The sequence below is a fragment of the Eublepharis macularius genome, chromosome 1 (genome assembly GCF_028583425.1).
Source record: "Eublepharis macularius isolate TG4126 chromosome 1, MPM_Emac_v1.0, whole genome shotgun sequence".
Classification (NCBI taxonomy): domain Eukaryota; kingdom Metazoa; phylum Chordata; class Lepidosauria; order Squamata; family Eublepharidae; genus Eublepharis; species Eublepharis macularius.
The window spans coordinates 13,917,424-13,942,052 of NC_072790.1; the positions used below are offsets into that span (position 1 = coordinate 13,917,424).

Consider the following 24,629-nt stretch of genomic DNA (forward strand, 5'->3'; position numbering starts at 1 on the left):
CTGCTACCCAGAATTGTATCCCTCGCCCAGTTATATATGCTTTGTATTTTTGTTACCCACGTAGATAGAGACATCTGATAAAACTTGAACATTTGAAAGCCTTCCTTTGTTTTCAGTTTGAATTGCTTTTATCATGTCTTCCATAAAACCATCCCTAAGATACGCCTGCACCAGCAGTTTTCTAGAATCTCTATATCTTTCCATTGCCTGAATACACTGCTGGTACTAAAGACAGATACATATTAAATGAAACGTGAAATATGCAGCCTCACTAAATAGCTGCCACTGTATTTCTGTATATATCCAACTTGCTGCGCGGTTTTCTATCTGCTAATTCCTTTTTTTTTTAAGAAATATTTTTATTCAATTTTAGAACTGTAACAATAATCAAACAACAAACCAATATAATACATTGCATTTACAAATATTAACACAGTGCTTCAACTTTAATACATTAATTCTATCTGCTAATTCCTGTCCAGTGTGTGTGATTCTTTACAGCAATGCTGAACTTCTGAGTGGGAACAGGGGAAGTGACTTGTTTACAATTTTCAGCTGTGAATTCCCTGCTTTCGCAGCAAGTAACATTTCCTACTTTGTTTGGTAGACCTACTCCTGTACCTTGAAAGAAGGAGAATTCCTGAGCTGCAGATTGAAGGATGCCATATGTTGGAGAGCTCTACCTGGGAGGTGGGGTGTGTGTGAAATATTTGGAGAGAGATAGTAGAGGCCTCAGGTGGACGCGATGTTGCAGCTCTTTGCTTTGCTGGACATACTGTAAGACAGGGGTCCCCAACCCCCGGTCTGTGGACTGGTACCGGTCCGTAGCCTGTTAGCAACCAGGCCGCACAGGAGGTGAGTGGCGGGTGAGTGCAGAGCCAGTTCCAGGCGAGGTAGGTGGTCACCTATTATTATTATTATTATTATTATTATTTTTCAATTTATATACCGCCCATCCCCAGGGGCTCTGGGCGGTGAACAGTTAAAATCGATAAAAACAAAAACTAGAATCAATATACAAATAATAAAACAAATTAACAAGGTGCAGTGGTGGGGAGAACCCTCCCCCACCCCAAAGGTGGGAGGCCGACATGGCACCGCCCCCTTCAATCACCGAACGCCTGGCAGAACAGCTCTGTCTTACAGGCCCGGCGGAACGATAATATGTCCCGCTGGGCCTGGGTTTCCATTGACAGAGCGTTCCACCAGGCTGGGGCCAGGACTGAAAAGGCCCTGGCCCTGGTTGAAGCGAGGCGGGCTTCCTTAGGGCCGGGGACCACAAGTAAATATTTATTCGCTGATCGAAGCGATCTCCGGGGAACGTACAGGGAGAGGCGGTCCCGAAGATATGCCGGTCCCAACCCACTCAGGGCTTTAAAGGTAAGAACCAACACTTTGAACCTGATTCGGAATTCAACCGGAAGCCAGTGCAGCTGGCGCAGGACAGGTGTGATGTGTGACTGGTAAGGTATACCAGTCAGGACCCGTGCCGCCGCATTCTGGACCAGTTGTAGTTTCCGGATCAGGCCCAGGGGTAGCCCAGCGTAGAGTGAGTTACAGTAATCTAGCCGGGAGGTGACCGTTGCATGGATCACTGTAGCCAGGTCCTGGGGCGTCAGGTAGGGGGCAAGTTGCCTGATCTGACGAAGATGGAAAAATGCAGACTTGGCAATAGCCGTGATCTGGGCCTCCATCGATAGGGAGGCATCCAGGAGCACACCCAGACTCTTTACCACTGGCAAAGTTGCCAGTGGTGTCCCATCCAGGGCAGGGAGCTGGATCCCAGCATCTGGCACCTACGGTCCCCTAGTTGCAGGAGAACAAGCTCAGGGCTCCCACTGATTCTGCATTGTGGTGAGTTGTATAATTATTTCATTATATATTATAATGTAATAATAGAAATAAAGTGCATAATTGTATCATTCTGAAACCTCCCCCCTCCCCCCAGGTCTGTGGAAAAATTGTCTACCACAAAACCGGTCCCTAGTGCCGAAAAGGTTGGGGACGCAATCTTGCTGCTCTTTGCTTTCCTGGACATACTGTAAGAGATGGTATGTAGATAGTGCATATGAGTCTTGGCACTGTTTGGTCTCATGGGGCTTTAGTGTGTTTAGTTTGCAAGATGCGCAACACGAACGTACCTGGAGGCACCTCGCCTTATTGATTTCCACATCCGTGTACGCCACCTCAATGTCTGTCCATTTACAGACTGAAACGTCTGTCCATTTACAGACATTTCTTCTTTGAAAAAAGTGCATCACAGTGAGTCCTCTTTGCCAGGAAAGATGCGTTGTATAAATAAACCCCATGTGCGGCCAGGTACTTAACAGTACAATCCTAAGCAGAGTTAAATCCTCCTAAATTCACTGAAGTCAATGTGCTTTGAAGGTGACCCTGGAAATGGCTCAGACTTCCAAATATTCAGTGACACCTTTCAGCTGACCCTCGAGAATACACAAGCTGGTACTTTTGGGTACAGTTCCTTGTCCACCTCCTCTGCCTGCCAGTCAAGTGGCATAACTGAGCCCAAACAGTCTATTGGAGAAACATTGTCCTTTGCCACATTCTTTTACCATTTAAGCAATACCTTACAAATGTACCTTAAACGATATTTCAGTTGTCATGGTAAACCCGTGTGTGATGACTGGCTCCTCTTCAGCCGTTCGGCCTTTCCAGCAGTCCAACTCAACACAGCGGCAGCCGGACAATAGCACTTGGCGATACATCTCCACGGAAGAGTTACCAGCTAGCTGTCCAGCTGCAAAGTCAAAGAACATGCAGAAGGCACATCATTTGGGGCTGAATGCACATGACCTAACAAGAATGGGAGCTAGTATGACTCAGCTTTGCTCAATGGCAAGAACCAAGATAATAGATCCCTTCGGTCCCGGCCCCAGCCCGGTGGAAGGCTCCGTCTGAAGAGACTACGGCCTGGCAAGATTTGTTATCCTTTTGCCTGGCCTGCAAGATGGAGCTGCTCTGCCAGGCATATGGGCGGTGCTAGGCGGAGCCCCCTTGGCCGGTTGATGAGGGATTGGGCCCTCCCCACCACCAGTACCCCCATTTTTTTAAAAAAACCTCTTTAATGCAGAGGTGCTCTGAATTCTGGAATTCTGTGCCGCTATGTTGATATTTATAATTGTATTTTAACTGTGTAAATTGGATGTTTTTAGAATTGTTAACTATAATAACGGTTTTATATATTTTAACCTTTATGTATTTTGTAATCTGCCCTTAGCCTGCTGGAAATGTGGGGAGGGCAGAATAAAAATAGAAAATAAATAAATAAATAAATAAATAAATAAATAAATAAATAAATAAATAAATAAATAAATAAAATGCATAAATCAATGGTCTGTAACTTATGTTTTTACTGTTGTAACCTGCCCTGAGCCCGCTTGCGGAGAGGGCGGGATAGAAATCCAATTAATAATGATGATGATGATGAATTGCAATAAATTTACTTTTCCACGCCTGTAGTATTCTTTGTGACCATTTCAAAGTACTAATCAAGTGGGTGAGAGATTTGGCACGCATCAGTTGAAGGTGAGTATTTTTTATGTCTGTTTGGTTTCAGTAGGAGAGATTTAAGCATGTTTTTAATTCTCTCACTGTGAGACAAAGTATTGAAAGGAGGCTTGATTGGAAGGACTATTAGAGGAGAAGGAGCCCCTCTCAGGGAATAAAGAGATTGAAACACACCCGATTTATTTTGCAATTTGTTTCTCAACCGAGTATTCTAAAATTATTATTCATATTGGCACCACCAAATCCCGTTGCTGTTTGCTTAGATGAATGGTTAACTGCATCTTTTCCCCTTCTTACAAGGGGTTTGTTCTGTTTGGTGCAGTGGTTAAGAGCATGGGACTCTAATCTAGTGAGCCAGGTTTGATTCCCCACTCCTCCGCTTGAAGCCAGCTGGGTGACCTTGGGCAAGTCACAGCTTCTAGGAGCTCTCTCAGCCCCACCCACCTCACAGGGTGTTTTGTTGTGGGGATAATAACAACATTGTAAACCGCTCTGAGTGGGTGTTAAGTCATCCTGAAGGGCGGTATATAAATCGAATGTTATTACTATTATTATTATTATTTGCTCTCCTTTGGGAAAAACATGCACCAATATATAACTTAGAAAATCAAGGTGGATTGGACTTCCTGTTTGGGATCCATGGAGGTCTAACGCAGCTCCACTTGCGGAGCTGACCGGACTGCCGTTTTAACCGGCCGGCGGGGTGAAAATAGCCCGCGGCCGACTGCTCTCAGGCGGGGAGCAGGCAAAGAACGCTCAAGACCCTAGGGTGAGCTAGATCTCGGACGAGGGGGGGCTCTACACAACGAGTCTCCCCCCGATCCTTGAGGTCCCACCTTGCGACGGGTCGGCTATAATCTCTGCGGCAGTTTTGGGGCCAATTCGGCTGGCATAAGACCTACATACCCAAGCATCGATTGGGGGAAGAAGCTGAGAGGAGAACTTAAAATCGAAACAGCGATTACAACCCGAGAAAAGTGAAGAGAAGGTAAAGATCATTATCTTCTGAGACGGGACAGATTGATAAAAACAGAGAGGAAAAAAAGTAGATTTTTAAACTGCAACAGACTAGTGAAAAGGAGGGGAAGACTCGGCAGGAATTGAATTTAAAAAGAGACTAAGTTTAAAGAAGTTATTAAAGAAATGGGACTATTGTTTTGAATACCTGTGGCTTTGGAGCTGTGAGAAAAAGACACCATCGCGAGATCTGCTGTGGGAAGTCGGGAGACAGGAAGTGCGTAATAACAATAGAGTGGCTGGAGAGAAGCGGCCCTTGCTGGAGGGCAGGAAGTAGGGAATCGCCATTTTTGAAAGGGGAAGGGTCGCGGCTTCAGCGGAAGAGGAAGTAGGCCATCTTGGATTACAAAATCATAGAGAAACCATAGAGAAAAGACGCCCGACATTTTGGACTCTTTAAAATTTAATTTCTATAAGAAGACCGGGACATTTAAAATAGAAAAACGTTAAATTTTACGCCACGGAGTTAAGGAAGAGAGCGGATTCGTGGGAGCGAGCTAAAGCAAGCCCCACGATGTCAAAAAAAGAGTGGCAATCGGCAATAGAAAACCTGGATAAAAACCTGGACAAAAAACTTTTAGATATGATTAAAGAACTTAAGGACACGAAATTGGAGCTGATAAAAGAGGTTAAAGAGGTTACACAGACAGTAAAATCGGAGCTGTCAGAAGTGAAAAAAGGTATGGAAACAATACGAAGTGAATTACAAGGAACGCAGCAGAGAGTTAAAACAGTAGAAGACGCGATGGAGAATTTAGCAGACACGCAACAAACAGAGATGAGATTGGTGAAGGGGAGAATGTCAGTTGCAGAAACTAAACATATGGAGAAGCAGCTACGTTTTCGTGGCTTGCCAGAAGTGGAAGGAAAGTCAGCGCAAGAACAGATGACTGAGGTGTTGGCTGAGTACCTGGGGAAGGAGGAGGAGGAAGTTGTGGCTATCCTAGATGTGGCATACCGTGTGAATTCGAGAATAGCAACCCAGAGGAAACTACCAAGAGATGTGATTGTGCAGTTTACAACACGAAATATGAAAGAGAGGATTGTGACAAAACAGTTTCAAGATCCATTGGAGATTGATGGCAAGACGATTATTATAATGAAGGAACTGCCCAGATCAGTGTTACTGGACCGGAAAAAATATAAAGTGCTAATTCAGATTTTGAAGGACATGAAAATCAGGTACAGATGGGAGTTACCGGAAGGAGTGTCCTTTGAGTTTGGAGGGGCCAAAAAACGCATCAGATCTGAGCGAGAGATGGAGCGATTTATTAAGGACAATGAAAAAGACTTACCAACAAGATCATGAGTATGGAGTGTAAAGTATTATCTTGGAATGTAAATGGACTAAACTCACCGAATAAGAGGAAAAATACTTTTCACTGGCTACTAAAACAAAAATGTGACATTGTTTGTTTGCAAGAGACCCATATCAGAAAGCAGGATGTAAAATATTTAAAATCTGGAAAACTGGGCAAAGAATATGTAGCGGCCTCCAACAAGAAAAAAAGAGGAGTGGTGTTGTACATAAAAGAGGAGCTACAGCCAAAATTTGTTATGAGAGATGTGGAAGCTAGATTTGTAGCAGTGGAATGTATTTGGAATTTAAAGAGAGTGTTGGTAGTCGGACTTTATGCACCTAACGGTGCAAAAGAAAGCTTCTTTGAGGATTTAAGGAAGCATTTAGACGATCTTGCATATGACCAGATAATTCTTGCTGGAGACTTCAATGGAGTGACAGACTTGGAACTAGACAAAAAGACTACAACGGCACAAAAGAAAAGAGGACTATTACCAAAGCTTTTTTTTTAGTTGATTCAACAAGAGACTCTTGAAGATGTATGGAGGAGAGAATATCCTAAAAGCAGACAGTTTACTTTTTATTCTGCAAGGCATTCTACATTATCAAGAATTGATATGATCTGGGCCTCAAAAGACTTAGCATTATGGACTAAGGAGGTAGAAATAATGCCTATGGTAGGCTCAGATCACAACCCAATTATGTGGAAATTTGGAAAAAAGAGAAAAAGGAAAGCATGGAGAATAAATGAGGACTTGTTACAGGAAAGAGAGAATATGGAAATACTGAGAAGAGAGACAAAGTTTTTTATACAATACAACGTGAATAAAGAAGTACCAACCAATAAAGTTTGGGATGCTTACAAGGCGGTTGTAAGGGGCATACTAATGGACTTAAATGGTAGAGCAAGAAAGAAGAAAGAGGAGAAAAGACAAGAGATTGAGGAGAAAATAAAAGCCAAAGAAATACAGCTAAAAAAGAGACCAGGGAAAAAGAAGGTATACCAGGAAATTAAAATACTTCAAGAACAGCTAACAGCAATGAGCAATAAAGAATTGGAGTGGAATCTCAAAAGACTGAATCAAAAAGCGTTTGAGGGTGCTAATAAACCTGGGAAGTACCTGGCATGGCAATTGAAGAAGAAAAGGGAAAAGAAGATAATAAATAAAATTTGCGAAGATAACAAAACGTATTTGGAGCAGGCTACCATTAGTAGAGCCTTTTATAAATTTTACGCTAAGCTGTATAATAAAAAAGAAGTAAACAAAGAATCAATAGCGTCATATTTGGAGAAAACCAAACTTCCAGAAATCTCGGAAGCTTGGAGAAATAAGTTGAATAGTGAAGTAACTGACGAGGAAATAAGTAAGGCAATACAATCTGCAAATCTAGGAAAGGCGCCAGGGCCAGATGGACTTACGGCTAAATTCTATAAGACAATGGCTAATGAACTGGCACCATTCCTAAAAGAGGTGATGAATGCGGTTTTAAGGGATCAAAGGATTCCAGAAACTTGGAGTGAAGCGAATATATCATTGATCCCAAAAGAGGGCCAAGACCTGACTAATGTGAAAAATTATAGACCTATATCGCTACTCAACAATGACTATAAAATTTTTGCGAAGATATTGGCGGAGAGATTGAAGGGGTGGCTCTCGGAAGTCATAGAGGAGGAACAAGCAGGCTTTTTGCCAGACAGACAAATAAGAGACAACTTAAGGACAGTGATCAATGCTATTGAATATTATGACAAGCGTTGTGACAAAGAGGTTGGTTTCTTCTTTGTAGACGCTGAAAAAGCGTTTGACAATTTAAACTGGGACTTTATGTTTGCCACTATGGAAAAGCTACAATTGGGAGAAAGATTCATCAGAGCAATTAAGGAAATTTATAGAGACCAGACTGCAGCAATCGTGGTGAATGATGAATTGACCAAGAAATTGACGATAAGTAAAGGAACAAGACAAGGTTGCCCGTTATCTCCATTGTTGTTCATTTTAGTATTGGAGATTCTGATGATACAAATACGTCAAGATGATGAAATTCGTGGAATAAAAATAAAGGGCTATTCATACAAGGTCAGAGCATTTGCGGATGACATAATGTTAATTGTAGAGGACCCATTGGAGAACATGCCAAGAGTGATAGATAAGATCAAGGAGTTTGGAGACTTGGCAGGTTTCTTCATTAACAAAAAGAAGTCAAAGATATTATGCAAAAATATGACTAAGCAGAAACAACAATTGTTAATGGAAACAACGGATTGTGAAGTAACAAGTAAAGTGAAATATTTGGGAGTCGAATTAACTGCAAAGAACATAGATCTATTCAAAAACAATTATGAAAAACTATGGACTCAGATAGAGAGAGACTTGATTAAATGGAATAGATTGAATTTGTCATGGTTGGGCAGGATTGCAGCAGTTAAGATGAATGTGTTACCAAGAGTAATGTTTTTGCTACAGACAATACCAATCATCAGAGACTCCAAACAATTTGAAAAATGGCAGAGGAAAATATCAGATTTTGTTTGGGCAGGCAAGAAGCCTCGAGTGAAAGTGAAAGTTTTACAAGATGCAAAGGAAAGAGGCGGAATGCAACTGCCCAATCTGAGACTTTATCATGATGCAATCTGCCTAGTTTGGTTGAAAGAATGGATGACATTAAAGAACAAGAAACTATTAGCCCTAGAGGGATATAAAAAAATATTTGGATGGCACGCATATTTATGGCATGACAAAGTAAAGGTCAACTCGATGTTCCTGCATCACTTTGTTCGGAGAAGTCTACACATAATCTGGAAGAAGTACAGAATTTATCTACAAGAAGGAACCCCTTTGTGGGTGGTTCCATATGAGGTGATAGACCCGAGAGCTGTTGATAATGAACAACAATGTTTAACGTATAAAGAAATAACTAAAACTGAAGCATCCAAACTTAGAATAAAGACACAAGAGGAACTATCACCTAACTACGATTGGTTCCAGTATAGACAGATCAGAGACTTATATAATTCGGACTCTGTAAAGGGAGGTATACGAATAGAGAATTCGGAACTAGAGCAGACCCTTCTTAAAGAAGATAAGAAAAGAATATCCAAGGTATATCAAGTACTGTTGAAGTGGTATACCGAGGATGAGACAGTTAAAACACAAATGGTGAAATGGGCTATAAACTTTAATAAAGAAATAACAATGGAGGCATGGGAATACTTGTGGAAAACTACAATGAAGACAACGACATGTATTAATATCAAAGAGAACATTTACAAAATGATCTATCGTTGGTACATGACACCAAAGAAGATTGTGCTAGGGAATTTGAATACTTCTAATAAATGCTGGAAATGTAAGAAGCATGAGGGCTCCCTCTATCATATGTGGTGGTCGTGTGAGGTAGCCAGGCAGTACTGGGGGGAAATAATAAGAGAAATGAGTGAAATTTTACAATTTCAAATTAATAAGAACCCAGAACTCCTGCTACTGAACTTGGGAATGGAGGGAATTCCAGCCCAACATAGGACGTTGATATTTTATATGACAGCAGCAGCTAGACTTTTGTATGCGCAAAAATGGAAAGTACAAGAAGTGCCAACTATTGAAGATTGGACTTACAAATTGCTGTATATGGCTGAAATGGACAAGATGACAAGAAAACTGAGAGATCTGGACTCAGGGCAGTTCAACACAGACTGGGAGAAGCTGAAACAATACCTGGAGAAGAAATGGGAGGTGGGAGGAAAACTGTGGCAGTTTGAGAACTACTGAAGTATTGAAGTAGAGGGGGGAGACTTTACCGGGGGGAGAAGAGATAAATGTGAATTAATAAGCAGTCAGATTAATAGATTGACATATATATAGATATATATAGGTTAACAAACAGAACATAGAGAAAATAATTAATTATAAGGACTAAATATAAGGAGCGATTAACTAACAATATTTTCTTTTTTTTTCTGACAAGTTTTGTACCAAACTGAATGTCTGAAGATATAGATGGGTCAAATTGATTGATTACGTGAGGAGAGATATATAGAACTATTATAAAAAGATAGAATGAGTAATATATATAGAGAATAAGTCAAATTGTTTGATATAAACGAATGTATGATCTATATGGTTTATGATATATAGAAATACCTGAAATTGAAAAATTGGGATAAATTGTTTATCTAAGATGGAAACAAAGGCTTACAGTTTGGGCATATAATGTTAAAAATAGTTAAGGATGTACTGCTTAGAATAATGGAGAATATATATTTGTTTTAGATAGAGGAAGCTAATAAAAGTAAGGGAAAGGGGACAAAGGGTTGGAAAGCTGTTGGAAGTCAACAAAAAGGGGGGGGAAAGGGAGGGGGTTAGAGATGAAAAAATTGGGGAAAATTGAATGTAAATGTGGAAATAATGGATTCTAACCCAATAAAAAATTTTTCAAAAAAAAAGAAAAAGAAAATCAAGGTGGATTCTGCAATGATCACCCATTTACACAAGGGAAGTGACGCATTATGACTGTGTGTAAAGTCATCAAGGGCATGCATTTCCCACACACTCCCTGGGGCTTAATATGACTATCTTGAAGAGAAAGGCAAAATATCTTAAATGTTACAGCATTCTGAGGGGGGAGGGGGGGAATGATTAGTGATTTCAATCCTTGATCAAATTCTAGAAAGCCACCAGAAACAAATGAGCAATGCTGACTTCAACAGGAATCAACGCTGGCCTTTCTTTGCTTTTGTGCCATAGTGCCATGTGATGGAGATGTGTGGTCATCTTCCACTGGATCACAGCTCTCCTCCAAAAGAAAGCCAGAGGAAATGCTCAGTTGGGTGCTGCTCTAAACATAAGTGACACCACAGGCAGAGTGCACTGCTGTCTCCTGTCCCTACTGAATTCTATCAGAGATTGAATCGTGAAATGCACAGGGACAATAAGAGAAGAAAGGCTCTCAAAAAGGTGTGTGTTTTTATTAAGTCAATGCAGACGTCCTATCAGAATTGTGGGCCTCATGTCGCGACAGGATTCTAACACGGAGCCGTACTTGTTCTGCACTCACTTATACTGGACAAAACTGGACAATGGAAGGCAAAAAGGAATTACAACTGATTCCAAACGGGCCCAGTTTCACAGTATGTGAAAGGAATCAACAGGGAAATATGTCAAATTAAAGGAGATAATGGTATTCCATTATGAGCACCGATGGTTCATTCTGCCACGTCGGCTCTTATGCAGCTTTATCAGTGCAGTCCAGAGATACTTTTATAAAATCTGTGAAGAAACATTTACTACACAAAAGGGTGTATTCTCATTATGCAATCAGAACACTGTTTTTTTTTTAAAGCTAGGAAGATAGGTAAAGATACCTAGGAAGATACATAAATAACTAGATAGGTAACAGTTGCTTGTGAGATTGCCAGAACCTACCTTCAATTAGACAACAGTGAAAAAGAAGCGTGACAAAGAATCTTTAGACGTCTCAATTGGAACTACCTGCCAGGAAATGGTCTCCACAGAGCTCTTTTGTTCAGGGACACAACAGAACTTGGAGAAGGTGATACTCTCCCCTCCAAGGTGAGAGGAGGGACGTGGGCATGTGTCTCCAGAAAAAACAGTTTGAGAGAGACATACAAGCCACAAAGGTGAAAAGTGAAGCACCTTTAGAGGTGGAAGATAATAAAATGGGAGCCTAGAAACAAAGCCTAACAAGATTTATTCCAGCAGAAGCATCCATGAATGCAGTTCATCAGAGGCACTGTCTGTCTGTCTGGAGAAGCAAATCTACTGCCCTCTATGGGTGCCCCAACTGTGCTTTACTTATTGATTTGTAGATAATGCAAACATTACAGAAAGTAAGTCTTCAGTACTGTCTTATTCAAAAAGGAACCAAACTTGGTTGTGCTGCTCCCAAAACTTTTCTATGCTCAGGGAAATGTGAAGCAAGTAATAATATCTTGATTTTTTTTTAAGTTCAGAAAGGGATGCCTTGTTAATCACAATAGATAAATGACCGCTGTTTCTTAGCTTCTGGTATTATGCTGTGAAGTGCAGCTAATCAGTCCTTCACCCTGACAACCGTAATAAACTAACCCAACACCAAGGGGTTATTGGTTGCAAAGCCAAATTCCAAATGAAAAGCTAGAGGCTAAATGAGCAGGAAAAGGGGTGAGGAAAAATATTACTATTGCCAAAAGGATGACATTTCCCCCCCCAGGTTTAGGATGGACTCTCTTGAAATTACTCTTCCTCCTTCTCCTTGATGGATGGCAGCCGTGGATTATAAATGTTATACTTCCCTAAAGGGAAAGAAAGAAACGGCTATAATGTCTCTAAATAAATAATCAGCACTTGATGTACTGCCAATTTTTTTTTAAACTAAAGGCTAGGGAAATGGTCATTAAAATTAAGAATAAATTCATACCATGTGCATTGTTTTGCTTTGTAGTTTTAATTCTGTTGCTTTGGGGATGCCATTTTCTTTGCTTAAAAGCTAAACAATTAGAAGGGCAATAGATATACAAATAGCATAATAATAGTAAGTGTGCTCAGGGGTCATTTCATAGAAAAAGAGCTGCAGGAACTCATTAGTATAACTCATTAGCATAATTCATTAGCATGTGCCATGCTCCTTGACATCACTGGAAGTGTGTCATTGGCATAACAGATTTGCATATGCCACACCCCCTGGCATCACCTATCCTGGCTGTTTTGGACCCAATCCTGGCCATTCAGGGCCAAAATTGGGCCCAAAATGGCAGAAAGGGGCTGAAAATGGCAGAAAGGGGCCCAAAATGGTCAAGATCGGGCCGCTGATGAGTGGGAGAGTGATCCACCATCCATCAGAGGCCCGATCTGGGCTGTTTCAGCCCCAATCCAGGCTGAAATGGGCCCAAAATGGCTGAGTCAGGTGGGTGGGGCCACCTGTCATGTGACCTCTTTGGGGAACTGCCGGAACTGCATTCCTGCGCGTTCCCCCTCAAAATGAGCCCTGAGTGTGCTTATATACTGCTCTTCCAGACAGATGAGTACCCCACTCAAGAGCGATGAACACAGTCAGCATTGTTATTATCCCCACAATGCAGCTGGGGATCTGAGCTGAGAGGAGGGGTTTACCCAAGGCTGAACTCATGGCAGTGGTGGGATTCAAACCAACAGAGTGCCGATTTGCAGCCCAGCCACTTAACCACTATGCTACAGTACCTATGTATTGCCAGACTGAATGATTTCTTTATTTCCGCTAATTATTTGACAGTTTTGATTCTTGCATTTCCTAGGAGTAAAATTAATTGCAGATTAAATAATTTCAAAACACCCCTGGCGTTATGATTACTTACACAACATTCCTGTTGGCTTCTCTCCCGAGTCCTCCTTACAGATAATGGCCCTGAATCAAGCTAGGGCCTTAGCTAAACAGAGATTACTAGATGTAGAGAGGCAGAATGATATTTCCAGGGTTCTGAATTTTTTAGCCCCTCCCCAAAGACGGTATATAGTCTCTCTCCAGCTTCATATTTGACGAACTTGGAAATTCCATCCCACCGAAGGGCCTTTTCTATGGCCCGTTGTAATATTTTCCCCTCAGAGGTCATAGTGGGCCGTACCAATGGCTGAGCACATCTGTCCATGTGGTACTGGTGAAGTAGAAATGATTAAACGTATTTTGCTTGGCTGCGGGTTCTATCACCAAATACGAGCTAGATTCATTCACCCTATACAGGAAAGACTGTCAGGTCTCTCCGATTCTGATACAAGCAAGATGTTCCTACTAGATTCCAATCCCCAGGTTATGCTCGTGTGTGTGCCAAATTTTTGGCAATGGCCTTCAGAAATCATAAAGAATATGTAAATATGTGACATGAATGAACTTCACACTAATGTATCCTATTTCACTTCTTCGGGAGTGATTTAGATTTCATTTTTAGAATGGAATCCAAACACTATTATTATTATGGTTGTATTTTCGTCTGTTTTGTGATGGTTACGAACCGCAAATAAATTCTGACTGACTGACTGACTGACTGACATTCCTGCGTAGTGGTTAAGAGCGGCAGGACTCTAATCTGGAGAGCCAGGTTTGATTCTCCACTCCTCCACTTGAAGCCAGCTGGGTGACCTTGGGTCAGTCACAGCTCTCTCAGAGCTCTCTCAGCTCTACCCACCTCTCATAATATTAACACACCTTGTAAACAGTTCTGAGTGAGTGTTAAATTGTTTTGAGGGGTGGTATATAAACTGAATGTTGTTGTTGTCGTCGTCGTCATCATCGTCATCTCAAAGGGGGCCACGTTCCCCATTTTCAGCTTTTGCTAGACTTCGCCCTAGAAGTTGTTTGTGCCCTGGCACATTGTCCAGTGTCACATATGTGGTACATACTACTTTTATGGCCACTAACAGGTTTATAACAAAGCATTTTTCTTCCGCATTAACCTCTGAAATTAAACCTATTACTCACTCATAATTTTTTCTTAGCTTGTTAGTTTTAACTTTAGAAATTAATTCAGTAATCACACACATGGGCATTAGGGCAATTCCAAGGAAATGTTAGGAAAAGTGTTAAAGAGCTCTTCCAACACCCAAATCGTTGCTGAGTTCTGTGTCATCTACAGACCATTGTTCTTCCTGTGGAAAGGATGGATTCTATTGAAGTTTTAAGGTACAATCATATGTACATAGATCCAGAGGAGTTAGCCGTGTTAGTCTGTAGTAGCAAAATAGAAAAGAGACCAGTAGAACCTTTAAGACTAACCAACTGTACTGTAGTATAAGCTTTTGAGAACCACAGCTCTCTTCATCAGATGCATGGAGGGTATGAAGAAACTGGCCATATATATATATATATATAAATAAAAAGATAGATAGCTGGGGAGGGGGGAATAGATGTAAATCAGTTTGCTTCTGATAATGTCAGATCAACCCAGAAAATGCAATTACAGGACCCAATGGCGTCAACTGCACTATCTCTGGCTCTTACAGCTGCTCATCCTCCAACGTGATATATGCCCTCACGTGCCAACAATGTCCATCTGCTCTGTACATTGGACAAACCAGCCAACCTCTGCACAAAAGAATAAATGGACACAAATCTGACATTAAAAATGGTAACATCCAGAAACCAGTGGGAGAACACTTCAATCTACCAGGACATTCCATCAAGGACTTAAAGGTCACTGTAGTCCAACAGAAACCTTTCAAAAACAAAATCCAACGGGAAGCTGCTGAATTGGAATTCATATGTAAATTTGACTCAGTCAAACTTGGATTGAATAGAGACTATGAATGGTTATCTCATTATCAGAAGCAAATTGATTTGCATCTATTCCCCGCTCCCCTCACCATCTATATATGTCTGGCCAGTTTCTTCATACCCTCCATGCATCTGATGATGAGAGCTGTGGTTCTTGAAAGCTTATGCTAAAGTTGGTTAGTCTTAAAGGTGCTACTGGACTCTTCACTATCATATCTGCACAGATGTTATTCAAGTGTCTTCTCATGAGCTGTGTCCCACTTTCATTTGGTTCTCTTAGCAACAACTTAATTTCAAAAGAAGTGAGCTGTGACTCACGAAAACTCATACCCTACCACAAATTTTGTTAGCCTTATAGGTGCTACTGGACACTTGCTCTTTTCTACTACTATAGACAGACTAACACAGCTACCCATCTTGATTAATTTCAATAGTGTTTGTTTATACATTCAACTAAACTGAATATTCGATAAATGAAAATATGTATTTAACAATGCAAGTGTAGCTGCTACAGCTTAAGAGTAAAATGTATCATTGTCAAGTATGGTGACGTGTCTACAAAATGCAATGTTTAAATTGCATTCCAAATTAGATCTTTTAGTTTTATAAAACCAGGTAAAACGTGAGGCATGCAATTTTCACCAAAAACCCAAAGTGCATTTTCTCTCTCTACCTCAAAATTATATTCTACATATTTTTATTCAGCTATGTGGTAAACACCATATAATTTTCTTGAACTACACATCTTATATTAAAACAACACTGGAGACTATCTGTTCTACAGTCAACATCTAAAAATTATACACTCAACCCAGACATGAAAAAGAACTTGGCAACTACAAATCTGGGCGGGTTCTCTAAAAATGTGTCTACAGGCAATCACAAACAAATGTAAACAAGCTTGAGCTTGGCCTGGAAAACAACAGTATGAACAAGGCACATTGATCCACGGCGCTGTTGATACGCAAGGTTTCCCTGTCTCCACACTCAACAGCTCTGTGAAATTTTAGTAGGCGAAAGCTGATGTTGAGCCAAAATCCTTCCTTTTTTGTGTGGATATTTGATCCATCTCCACCCAGTGGATTCAACGCTCTATCACAGCTTTGATTTTACAATTAATTTGGGATCATTTTTATCTGCCTTCTCGTTTTTGAGATAAAAGTTGCAATCTATATTCGAGTGGCAGTAAAAGTACCACTGAATTCTGCGGGACTTACCTCCAAGGTTGTGATTCTCAAGGCAGACACCACATTTTCTTTCATATCTTTCTTCATTTATTATGAAAACCAAACGCTTCGTTTAAAATAGAGATTAAAATCCTGCAAGTTTTTGCTAAGTTCTTTCCATCACAAACAGTTTTGCTGCCTCCATGCTGGCTCGACAAGACACCGAATCCTTTTTCTTTAATTGATGCTGCAAGACGTTTAAGCAAACAGCAGCCGCTTTAACTATGACTTTGGGTATTACTCACAGTGCATCAACCTGACATAACAACCCCATCGCACTTCTTCAAAGACAGCTGGCGGTCTCACCGTCGGCCTCTCTGCGCTCCTAAGTGTTTGGTAGCACAGCAAAGTATTTGGCATCTCAGAAAAATCAGCTCTGGTTTCATGATCCTTAGATTCAGACCTTTTGAAAAACTCTTTGGGGCGTTTCCTCCTGTGGTACATTCCTTTCACGAAACAACTGCTTTCATTCACACCAAGGGAATGTTAATTAGACACAACTCCAGAAATGGCTCCCAGGAGCAGCAGGCACTAAAATAATTGTTGCCACCCTTTTCACTCCTCTCGTTGTCAGTCACAGCAGGTTAAGGTCCCACAGCATGAAGTGAAATTTTAGAATGCCTGCAGGTAGTTCAAGACATCTTAGTGACTCACTCATCCGACCAGTAGCAAGGAGAAGGTATTGCTGTTTCAGGCGGGCCAACCTCATAGCAGCTTATGCATAGCTGGGAGCAGAGTTTGGAAAGTCCCTCCATGTACAGGGCTGCACCGAGGCCTTTTCAAAACGATCACTTACAGCAAGTTTGACGGCACACTGAGGGTCGCACTACGGCTGCTTCCACACACGTTGGATAATGCACTTTCAATGCTCTTTAGTGATCATTTGGTACTGGGTTTTCGTGTGTGGAACACAAAATCCACTTCTAAAGGATAACTAAAGTGCATTGAAAGTGCATTATTCAACGTGTGTGGAAACGGCCTACAAGTGACGAATGACACTTGCCTGGCAAGTGAACAGACTCACGTGTATTCCTCCCTGTTCACGTGCTCTCCACTTGCTCTCCATTTGTCACTTGTAGTGCGCCTCTCACTCCTCACTCCACCGTCTTACGCCGGAACAAAAAAAACCCCAGCACGACGGCACCAAATGGAAAAGCATTCAAATATCTTTAATGGGAGAATGGACTACCTGATGAACTGCATGGCAAATGACCTGTTGAGAAGAGTGACTGCCACAGAAATTGAGTCCCTTGATCCGAATGGAATTACAAAGGGACATGCTAGTTGATGAAAACTGAAGTAGCCGACTTCATTAGGAAGGTTAATAACATTGCATAAAACCTTAAAGAGTAGCCGTGCTGGATCAGGAGGTTGGTACAACCAGACCAGGATCCTCATTCAAATGAGTGATACCACAAACAGGACGCCCACAGGCAAGGTCCACCAGCAACAAGCTCCCTCGCATCTGACAGATGAACGCATTCTGCCTTTGAACCCAAATGGCTAGTTCTGCCAATAACAGACCCCTCTGCCATACATCAGTCCACCCCCCGCCCCCAAACCTTCATCTAAACCAATGTGACTCACCATATCTCATGGTCCTTGAGTTCCACAAATCAACCACCCATTGTGTGAACTAGTAATTCCTTTCATCTTGCTTAAATTTACTGCTGATTAGTTTTATAGGATAACTTGGAAATCGAGCATTATGGGTGAAAAATTTCCCTCTATCCATTTATTCTACACTATGCATAATTTTTAGAGGTCCATCATGTAATCCCTTGGTTGCCTTCTTGAACTAAAAAGGCACAGATACATAATCCGCCTTAGTTCTAGAGCATATGTATTTAATACACACAGCACCAAATCCTTGTTCTCAGCGATCACTGCTACCTCTTCTCTTTTCCAAACTAGTTACCCTCCTGGAATTTGTAACACCCTTCCACTATGAATATAATGAGGAGATTTACATTTTGGTCATAGTAAAAAGTTTATTCAGGGCCAAGCTAGAAGTGACGAATGATACTTGAACAACAAGTGAACAGACTCACATGTATTCCTCCCTGTTCACTTGCGCTCCACTTGCGCTCCACATGTGATCAAGTGGAGCGCAAGAGAAGCGCAAGTGAACAGGGAGGAATACACGTGAGTCTGTTCACTTGCCGTTCAAGTGTCATTCGTCACTTGTAGCTTGGCCCTCAGTCCCATCCTTTTAAAATGGCTTAACAGGAAGCTACTTCAATACCAAGGGATTACAATAGTGGAGTAAGAGATTGTGCAAACTGGATTCCTACATGTGAAAACTTGTCACGAGTTACTCTGGCTGTATGTAAGCACCCTTGTGTGCCATAAAGAAGATCTTTAGCCAGGTCCGTGTATGAACCATCCCAGACTAGGGATGGCACAAACTTTGCCACAAATGAGCTTTCCAGGTAAATAATAGAAGGGAATAGATCTAGTGAGCAGATCTTGGGATTAGTTCATAAGTGTGGCAAACTGTCCAGTCTCCTTGAAAACTTGTTGCTGGCAAGCAGCAGTTGGAACTGAAGACACCTGACTCTCCATTGCAAAGGTGCAAATAAAATAAAGAATGGATCAAACACAAAAAAGGGTCAAATAAAATACTGGAAAGTAGAATGAGCTGCAATCCTCTTTCCTCGAGTAAGCTTCACTGAATAACATGGGACTTATATCTAAGTAAACCGTTTTAGGACTCTTAGACCCCAAGATCCAGAAAGACCCCAGACAGGGGTGTTTTGGCCTCCCAGACCACCCCCTAAGCTGCAAGCTCTTTTTATTCATTGAGCTTACTGCTAAGAAGAAGAATTACAGCCTAATTTAGCATTCAGAGACCATACTGGAATCAGTCCTACATTATTCTTTGGAATTGTCCTCATTTAACCATGAAAAGGAATTAAGTACAAAATGGAGAGAAGGCTAACTAGGTGGTATGACCTAGTGGCTGGAGGGCTGCTGTTGCGTCCCCTTCTTCCAATCAAGGAGGATGGGATTGTGACTGGGGGGTGCAGGTGTGTGATCTTTCCAGGGGTGTTTTGGCCTCCCAATCCATCTTTAAGCAGGTCTTCTAAGATGAAGGACCCGGCCTCATCCAATCTGCAGCGACCATATTGTTGGGATTAAGCAAGTGTTTTCATTTCAGTCATGAAAGAGTTAAACTGTTTTGTGTTACCTACTTAATTAGTAAACTTACTTGGAATGTAACCATTACAGCTTCGAATAAGATTCCCGCCATAGAAAGGGGAGTCACTAAGCATAATGAAGTAGAATTAGGATTTTCTATTGGGCAGTTTGTTTATTGGGGGCAATTAATTGATGCTATGTACTGAAGTTTTATTGCTTTTTGTTCACTTTGTCTTCTAGTCTTCTCTAAGGTACTTTTCTAGCAAGATGTAGTCAGCTTAGCAATTCATTATTTTCTCCAAATGTAACCCTATTTTTATCCTTTAGTAAAGTATTCTTACAGAGCTACACTGGAGTGTGTGTGAGTCTATTCTCGTTACTTCCAATGCACAATCTTTGCACAAACTCTGCTATATTTTCCTACACATATTAAACCTGCTCTCTTGTTCTTCCAAATCCATTACTGGTTTTATGGCTAACTGTAACCCCTATGCTTCTTTGCAAAACAGCTAAGTTGTACACAATAAAACCATGCTCACCTGCTATACTCAGACTTTGTTACTGAGAACAACAAAAGGTAGCATCTATTTTAGAACTAATCCATTTTGGAAGACAAATTTAAACACGGTTGCAGAGAAAATAATTACGTCTGTGCAGCAGTGACATTGTGATGTAAGAGACAACATGCATGCTTGAAAATTGAATGTGTGTAAGTGCTGTTCTGCAGCCCCCCTCCCCAAATTACAGTTCACAGATCAGTCCCTAAATCAGTGACCACCTTAAGCTCATTCACCTGTTCATCAGGTATGCCGTCCAGTGTCAGCAATGCCCTTCAATTCTCTGTATTGAACAAACATGCCCATTCCCTTCGCAAAAGAATCAATGGACAGAAATCTGATATCAAAAACCACAACATTCAAAAACCAGTGGGAGAAGATTTCCGTCTGCCAGGACATTCGATTGCTGATCTAAGAGTAGCAGTTCTCACGCAGAGAAACTTCAAAGGAAAATTACAACGCGAGATTGCTGAAATTGAGTTTATTTTTAAATCTGGAGAAAAAGATTTCCCCAGGGCACTGGATTTTTCTTTAGTAGATATAAATGCCAAAGAACAAAATTCCTTTACAGGATTTGAATTGTATGAAGTACAAAATCACGACCAATGTTGTTCTCAAAATATTCAAGTGGGGGGAGTCATTTAATCTGAAATATACCGGAGAGACTCTGAAATTGAAATATGAAAAAAGGCTCCAGAAGGGACCACCGGAACTGCGAACAGGGCTGGTACTAAAAATTCTGGCGGTTTTATTTCAGTTCTTTCTGCCGTACATGCAGCCTGTTGCTGTGACACAGAGATGGTTACTGGGGAATTGGCTGTTAATGTGGATTCTCACCCGTGAAACTTCATTATGGATTTCTCTCCAGCACTCATCCAGCTGATAACAACGCTAATGCATTTCAAGCAAGAGGTACTTTTTGCCCTTTTGTTGGGAACCAGAACTCTATTTGCTGCAAGGGTCCTGACAAGGAATTGCAAAAGACTCCCCTGGTTGGTTCTTTGAAGCTTTAACGTAAGACCTAATGTCATGATATCACGAAGGCTTTGTTAGGAATAAAGCACATTAAAAAAAAACAGTCACACATATACTTCAGAGATAACTAGTTAGGTATTCAGTCTTAGAGAACTCAAGGCCAACGGGCCAGGCTCCCAGCTGCGCAACCTTGAATGAGAAACCCAGCTGCACCATCTCACACACTTGGGACAGATGGCAGATGCCAACTTCCTGACACTTTCTGTTCATAACTTTAGCTGAACTCTGGTTTGAAGAATCTGCTTTTTTTTTTTTTAAAAAAAGAGGCTTTTCTGTGAGTCTGCTTTATGATCTGTGGTTTCTTAACTGCACCCAAGAAGACAGAATTAAAATTCAACAAGACCTGAATACTCTGGAGAAGTGGGCAGCTGTGAACAGGATGCAATTCAACAAAGACAAGTGCACAGTATTACATCTGGGCCACAAAAATGGGAAGCACAAATACTGGATGGGGGATACACTTCTGGGCAGCAGTATATGCGAAAGGGATCTTGGGGTAAGAGTGGACTGTAAACTAAATATGAGCAGTGTGATGCGGTGGCAAAAAAGGCTAATTCAATCTTGAGTTGTATCAAAGGGGCCATAGCGTCGAAATCACAGGAGGTCACAGTCCCTCTCTATACTGCCTTGGTCAGGCTGCACCTGGAGTATTGTGTGCAGTTCTGGAGGCCTCACTTCAAAAAGGATGTGGACAAAATCGAGAGGGTGCAGAGGAGAGTGACGAGGATGATCAGGGGTCTGGAGATTGAGCCCTACGAGGGAAGGCTGAGGGCCTTGGGAATGTTTCATTTGGAGAAGAGGAGATTGGGGGGGGACATGATTGCTCTCTTTAAGTATTTGAAAGGCTGTCATTTGGAGGAGGGCAGGGAGCTGTTCCAGTTGGCAGCAGAAGGTAGGACCTGAAGCAACGGGCTTAAATTACATGCAGAAAGGTATCGGCTGGATATCAGGAAAAACTTTTTTGCGATCACAGCAGTTCAAAGGTGGAATCAGCTGCCTAGGGAGGTGGTTAGCTCCCCTTCACTGACAGTTTTCAAGAAGAGGCTGGATGAATACTTGTTAGAGATGCTTTAGGCTGATCCTGCACTGGGCAGGGGGTTGGACTAGATGGTCTGTATGGCCCCTTCCAACTCTGTGATTCTCTGATTCTACGACAGCCCTTTGGGATAGTGGGCTCCACATGTAAATTGGCCTCAAGGCTAAAAAGTTGGAAACCAAAAGATCACACACAAGATGAAGTCAAAATGCCCACCTGTAGAGCTTAGAACCTTGGCAAGAAGTTTGGAGACAAACATCCCCTTTTCTTGCAAACAGTTATTTCCCCCTCTATTGAGGGTGAGGCAGCATGTATAGCACCTTCCTCCAAATGTTGTCATCACAACAACCCTGGAAGGTAGGTCAGGATGAGAGACTGAGTTACATGATAGAATAGGAATTTGAATCCTGGTCTCTACATTCATAGTTCAAAGCTCCAAAGCATAACACCACAATGGTAGCGCATGTTGGAATTCTGCTGCCTGGCCTGATCAGAACAAAACAGCAAGTGTCAGAGAGGAGTTTGTGCCAAGCATCTTCTCAAAGGGGCCCGGAACTCAGGATGGGACCCATTCTAAACCAAGACTGGACATTTGACTGCTTCTCACTCTAGTTCTTCTTTGACCCTCTCCTACCCTAGAACTTTATGGTGGGCCAAGAGAAAGAGGAATACTCATCCCTGGGCAATTACATGACCTTCCCATCCAATACTGCATGGCAATACTGGAGGGCCAATGGCTTTTTAAAAAATGTCCTGGACTCACCACCAAAAATAGCCCTTATATTGAAGGAAAACCTGATGTTTACCCATTTCTGGTAGTATGCGAACCAAATTTTAAAAGGGGTTCTAAATAAGAAGTTTATTTTAAAGTATATCTGGGGATCCAGATATACTATTCCAGCAAGACGGAAACATGGTAAGGGTTCCAAGAAACTGATATGGATGAACAGAGAGCTCCAGAATAAGCGAAGGGAGAAAAGGGAAATGTTCAGGAAATAGAGAGAAGGACAGAGCTCTAAAGAGGAGTATATGGGGGTTACTAGGTACTGCAGATCAGCCATCAGAGAAACCAAAGCTCAGTAAGAGCTGGGTCTGGCCAGGGGGGCTCGCAACAATAAGAAAAACTTCTACAGATATGTGAAAAGCAAAAGCAAGGTAAAAGAGGCAATTGGACTGATGTTGGGAGTGGAAGGAGAAACTCTGATGGAGGACAGAGAAAAAGCAGACAGGCTGCATGACTTTTTTGCCTCTGTTTTCTCCATGAAGAACTTGAGCCCATCTAGAGATGGTAGTAGACACGACAGGACACCTGGGGTGTCCTGACATTGACAGAGAGGTTGTGGAGAGGCACCTGGCTGCACTGGGCGAATACAAATCCCCTGGTCCAGATGGGGTGTACCCAAGAGCGCTCAAAGAACATTTCCAGAGTCTCTGTCCATCATCTTCAAGGCCTCCTGGAGGACTGGGGATGTGCTACAAGATTGGAGAAGAGCGAATGCTATCCCAATCTTTAAGAAAGGGAAGAAGGATGACCTGGGAAACTACAGGCTGGTCAGTCTAGCTTCTGTTGCTGAGAAGATATTAGAGCAGATTTTAAAGGGATCAATCTGTAAGCATCTGAAGGACCGTTTAGTGATCCAGGCAAGTCAACATGGTTTTGTCCCCAACAGATCTTGTCAGACAAACCTGGTTTCCTTCTTTGATCGAATAACGATCTTACTGGATCATGGGAACTCTGTCAGTGTGATTTACCTGGATTTCAGCAAAGCTTTTGATAAGGTTCCTCATGACATTCTAATGGATAAACTGGAAGGCTGCGGTCTGGACTATAGGACAGTTTGGTGGACAGGGAACTGGTCAGAGGAGCACGCCCAAAGAGTGGTAGTGCTCAGTTTTGGGCTAGGTACTTTTCAATATTTTTATCAATGATCTGGATGAAGGGGTAAATGGGCTACTCATTAAATTTGCTGATGATACCAAATTGGGAGAAGTAGCAAACACTCAAGAAAGTAAAGTTAAAATTCAACAAGACCTGAATACTCTGGAGAAGTGGGCGGTTGTGAACAGGATGCAATCCAACATAGATAAGTGCACAATATGACATCTGGGCCAAAAAAATGTGAAGCACAAATACACGATGTGGGATACACTTCTGGGTAGTAGTGTGAGCAAAAGAGATCTTGGAGTAAGAGTGGACTGTAAACTAAATATGAGCAGTCTGTGTGATGCGGTGGCACAAAAGGCAAACTCAGTCTTAGATTGTATCAAAAGGGCCGTTGCATTGAAATCGCAGGAGGTCATAGCCCCTCTCTATACTGCCTTGGTCAGGCCACACCTGGAGTAGTGTGTGCAGTTCTGGAGGCCCCACTTCAAAAAGGATGTGGACAAAATCGAGAGGGTGCAGAAGAGAGCAACAAAGATGATCAGGGGTTTGGAGACTGATCCTTACGAGGAAAGGCTGAGGGCCTTGGGAATGTTTAATTTGGAGAAGAGGAGATTGAGGGGGGACATGATTGCTCTCTTTAAGTATTTGAAAGGCTGTCATTTGGAGG

At 41.8% G+C, this 24,629-nt stretch overlaps 1 protein-coding gene across 1 annotated transcript in view; it reads right to left on the reverse strand.

The window, feature by feature from the left end:
- PLCB1 (phospholipase C beta 1) overlaps nucleotides 1-24,629 on the reverse strand; it is a 698,812-nt gene that overhangs the window by 214,834 nt on the left and 459,349 nt on the right. Inside the window, exon 11 of the mRNA XM_054975035.1 lies at nucleotides 2,601-2,758. Within this exon, the coding sequence (XP_054831010.1) occupies nucleotides 2,601-2,758 (158 nt within the window). The remainder of the gene's footprint in view (nucleotides 1-2,600; nucleotides 2,759-24,629) is intronic.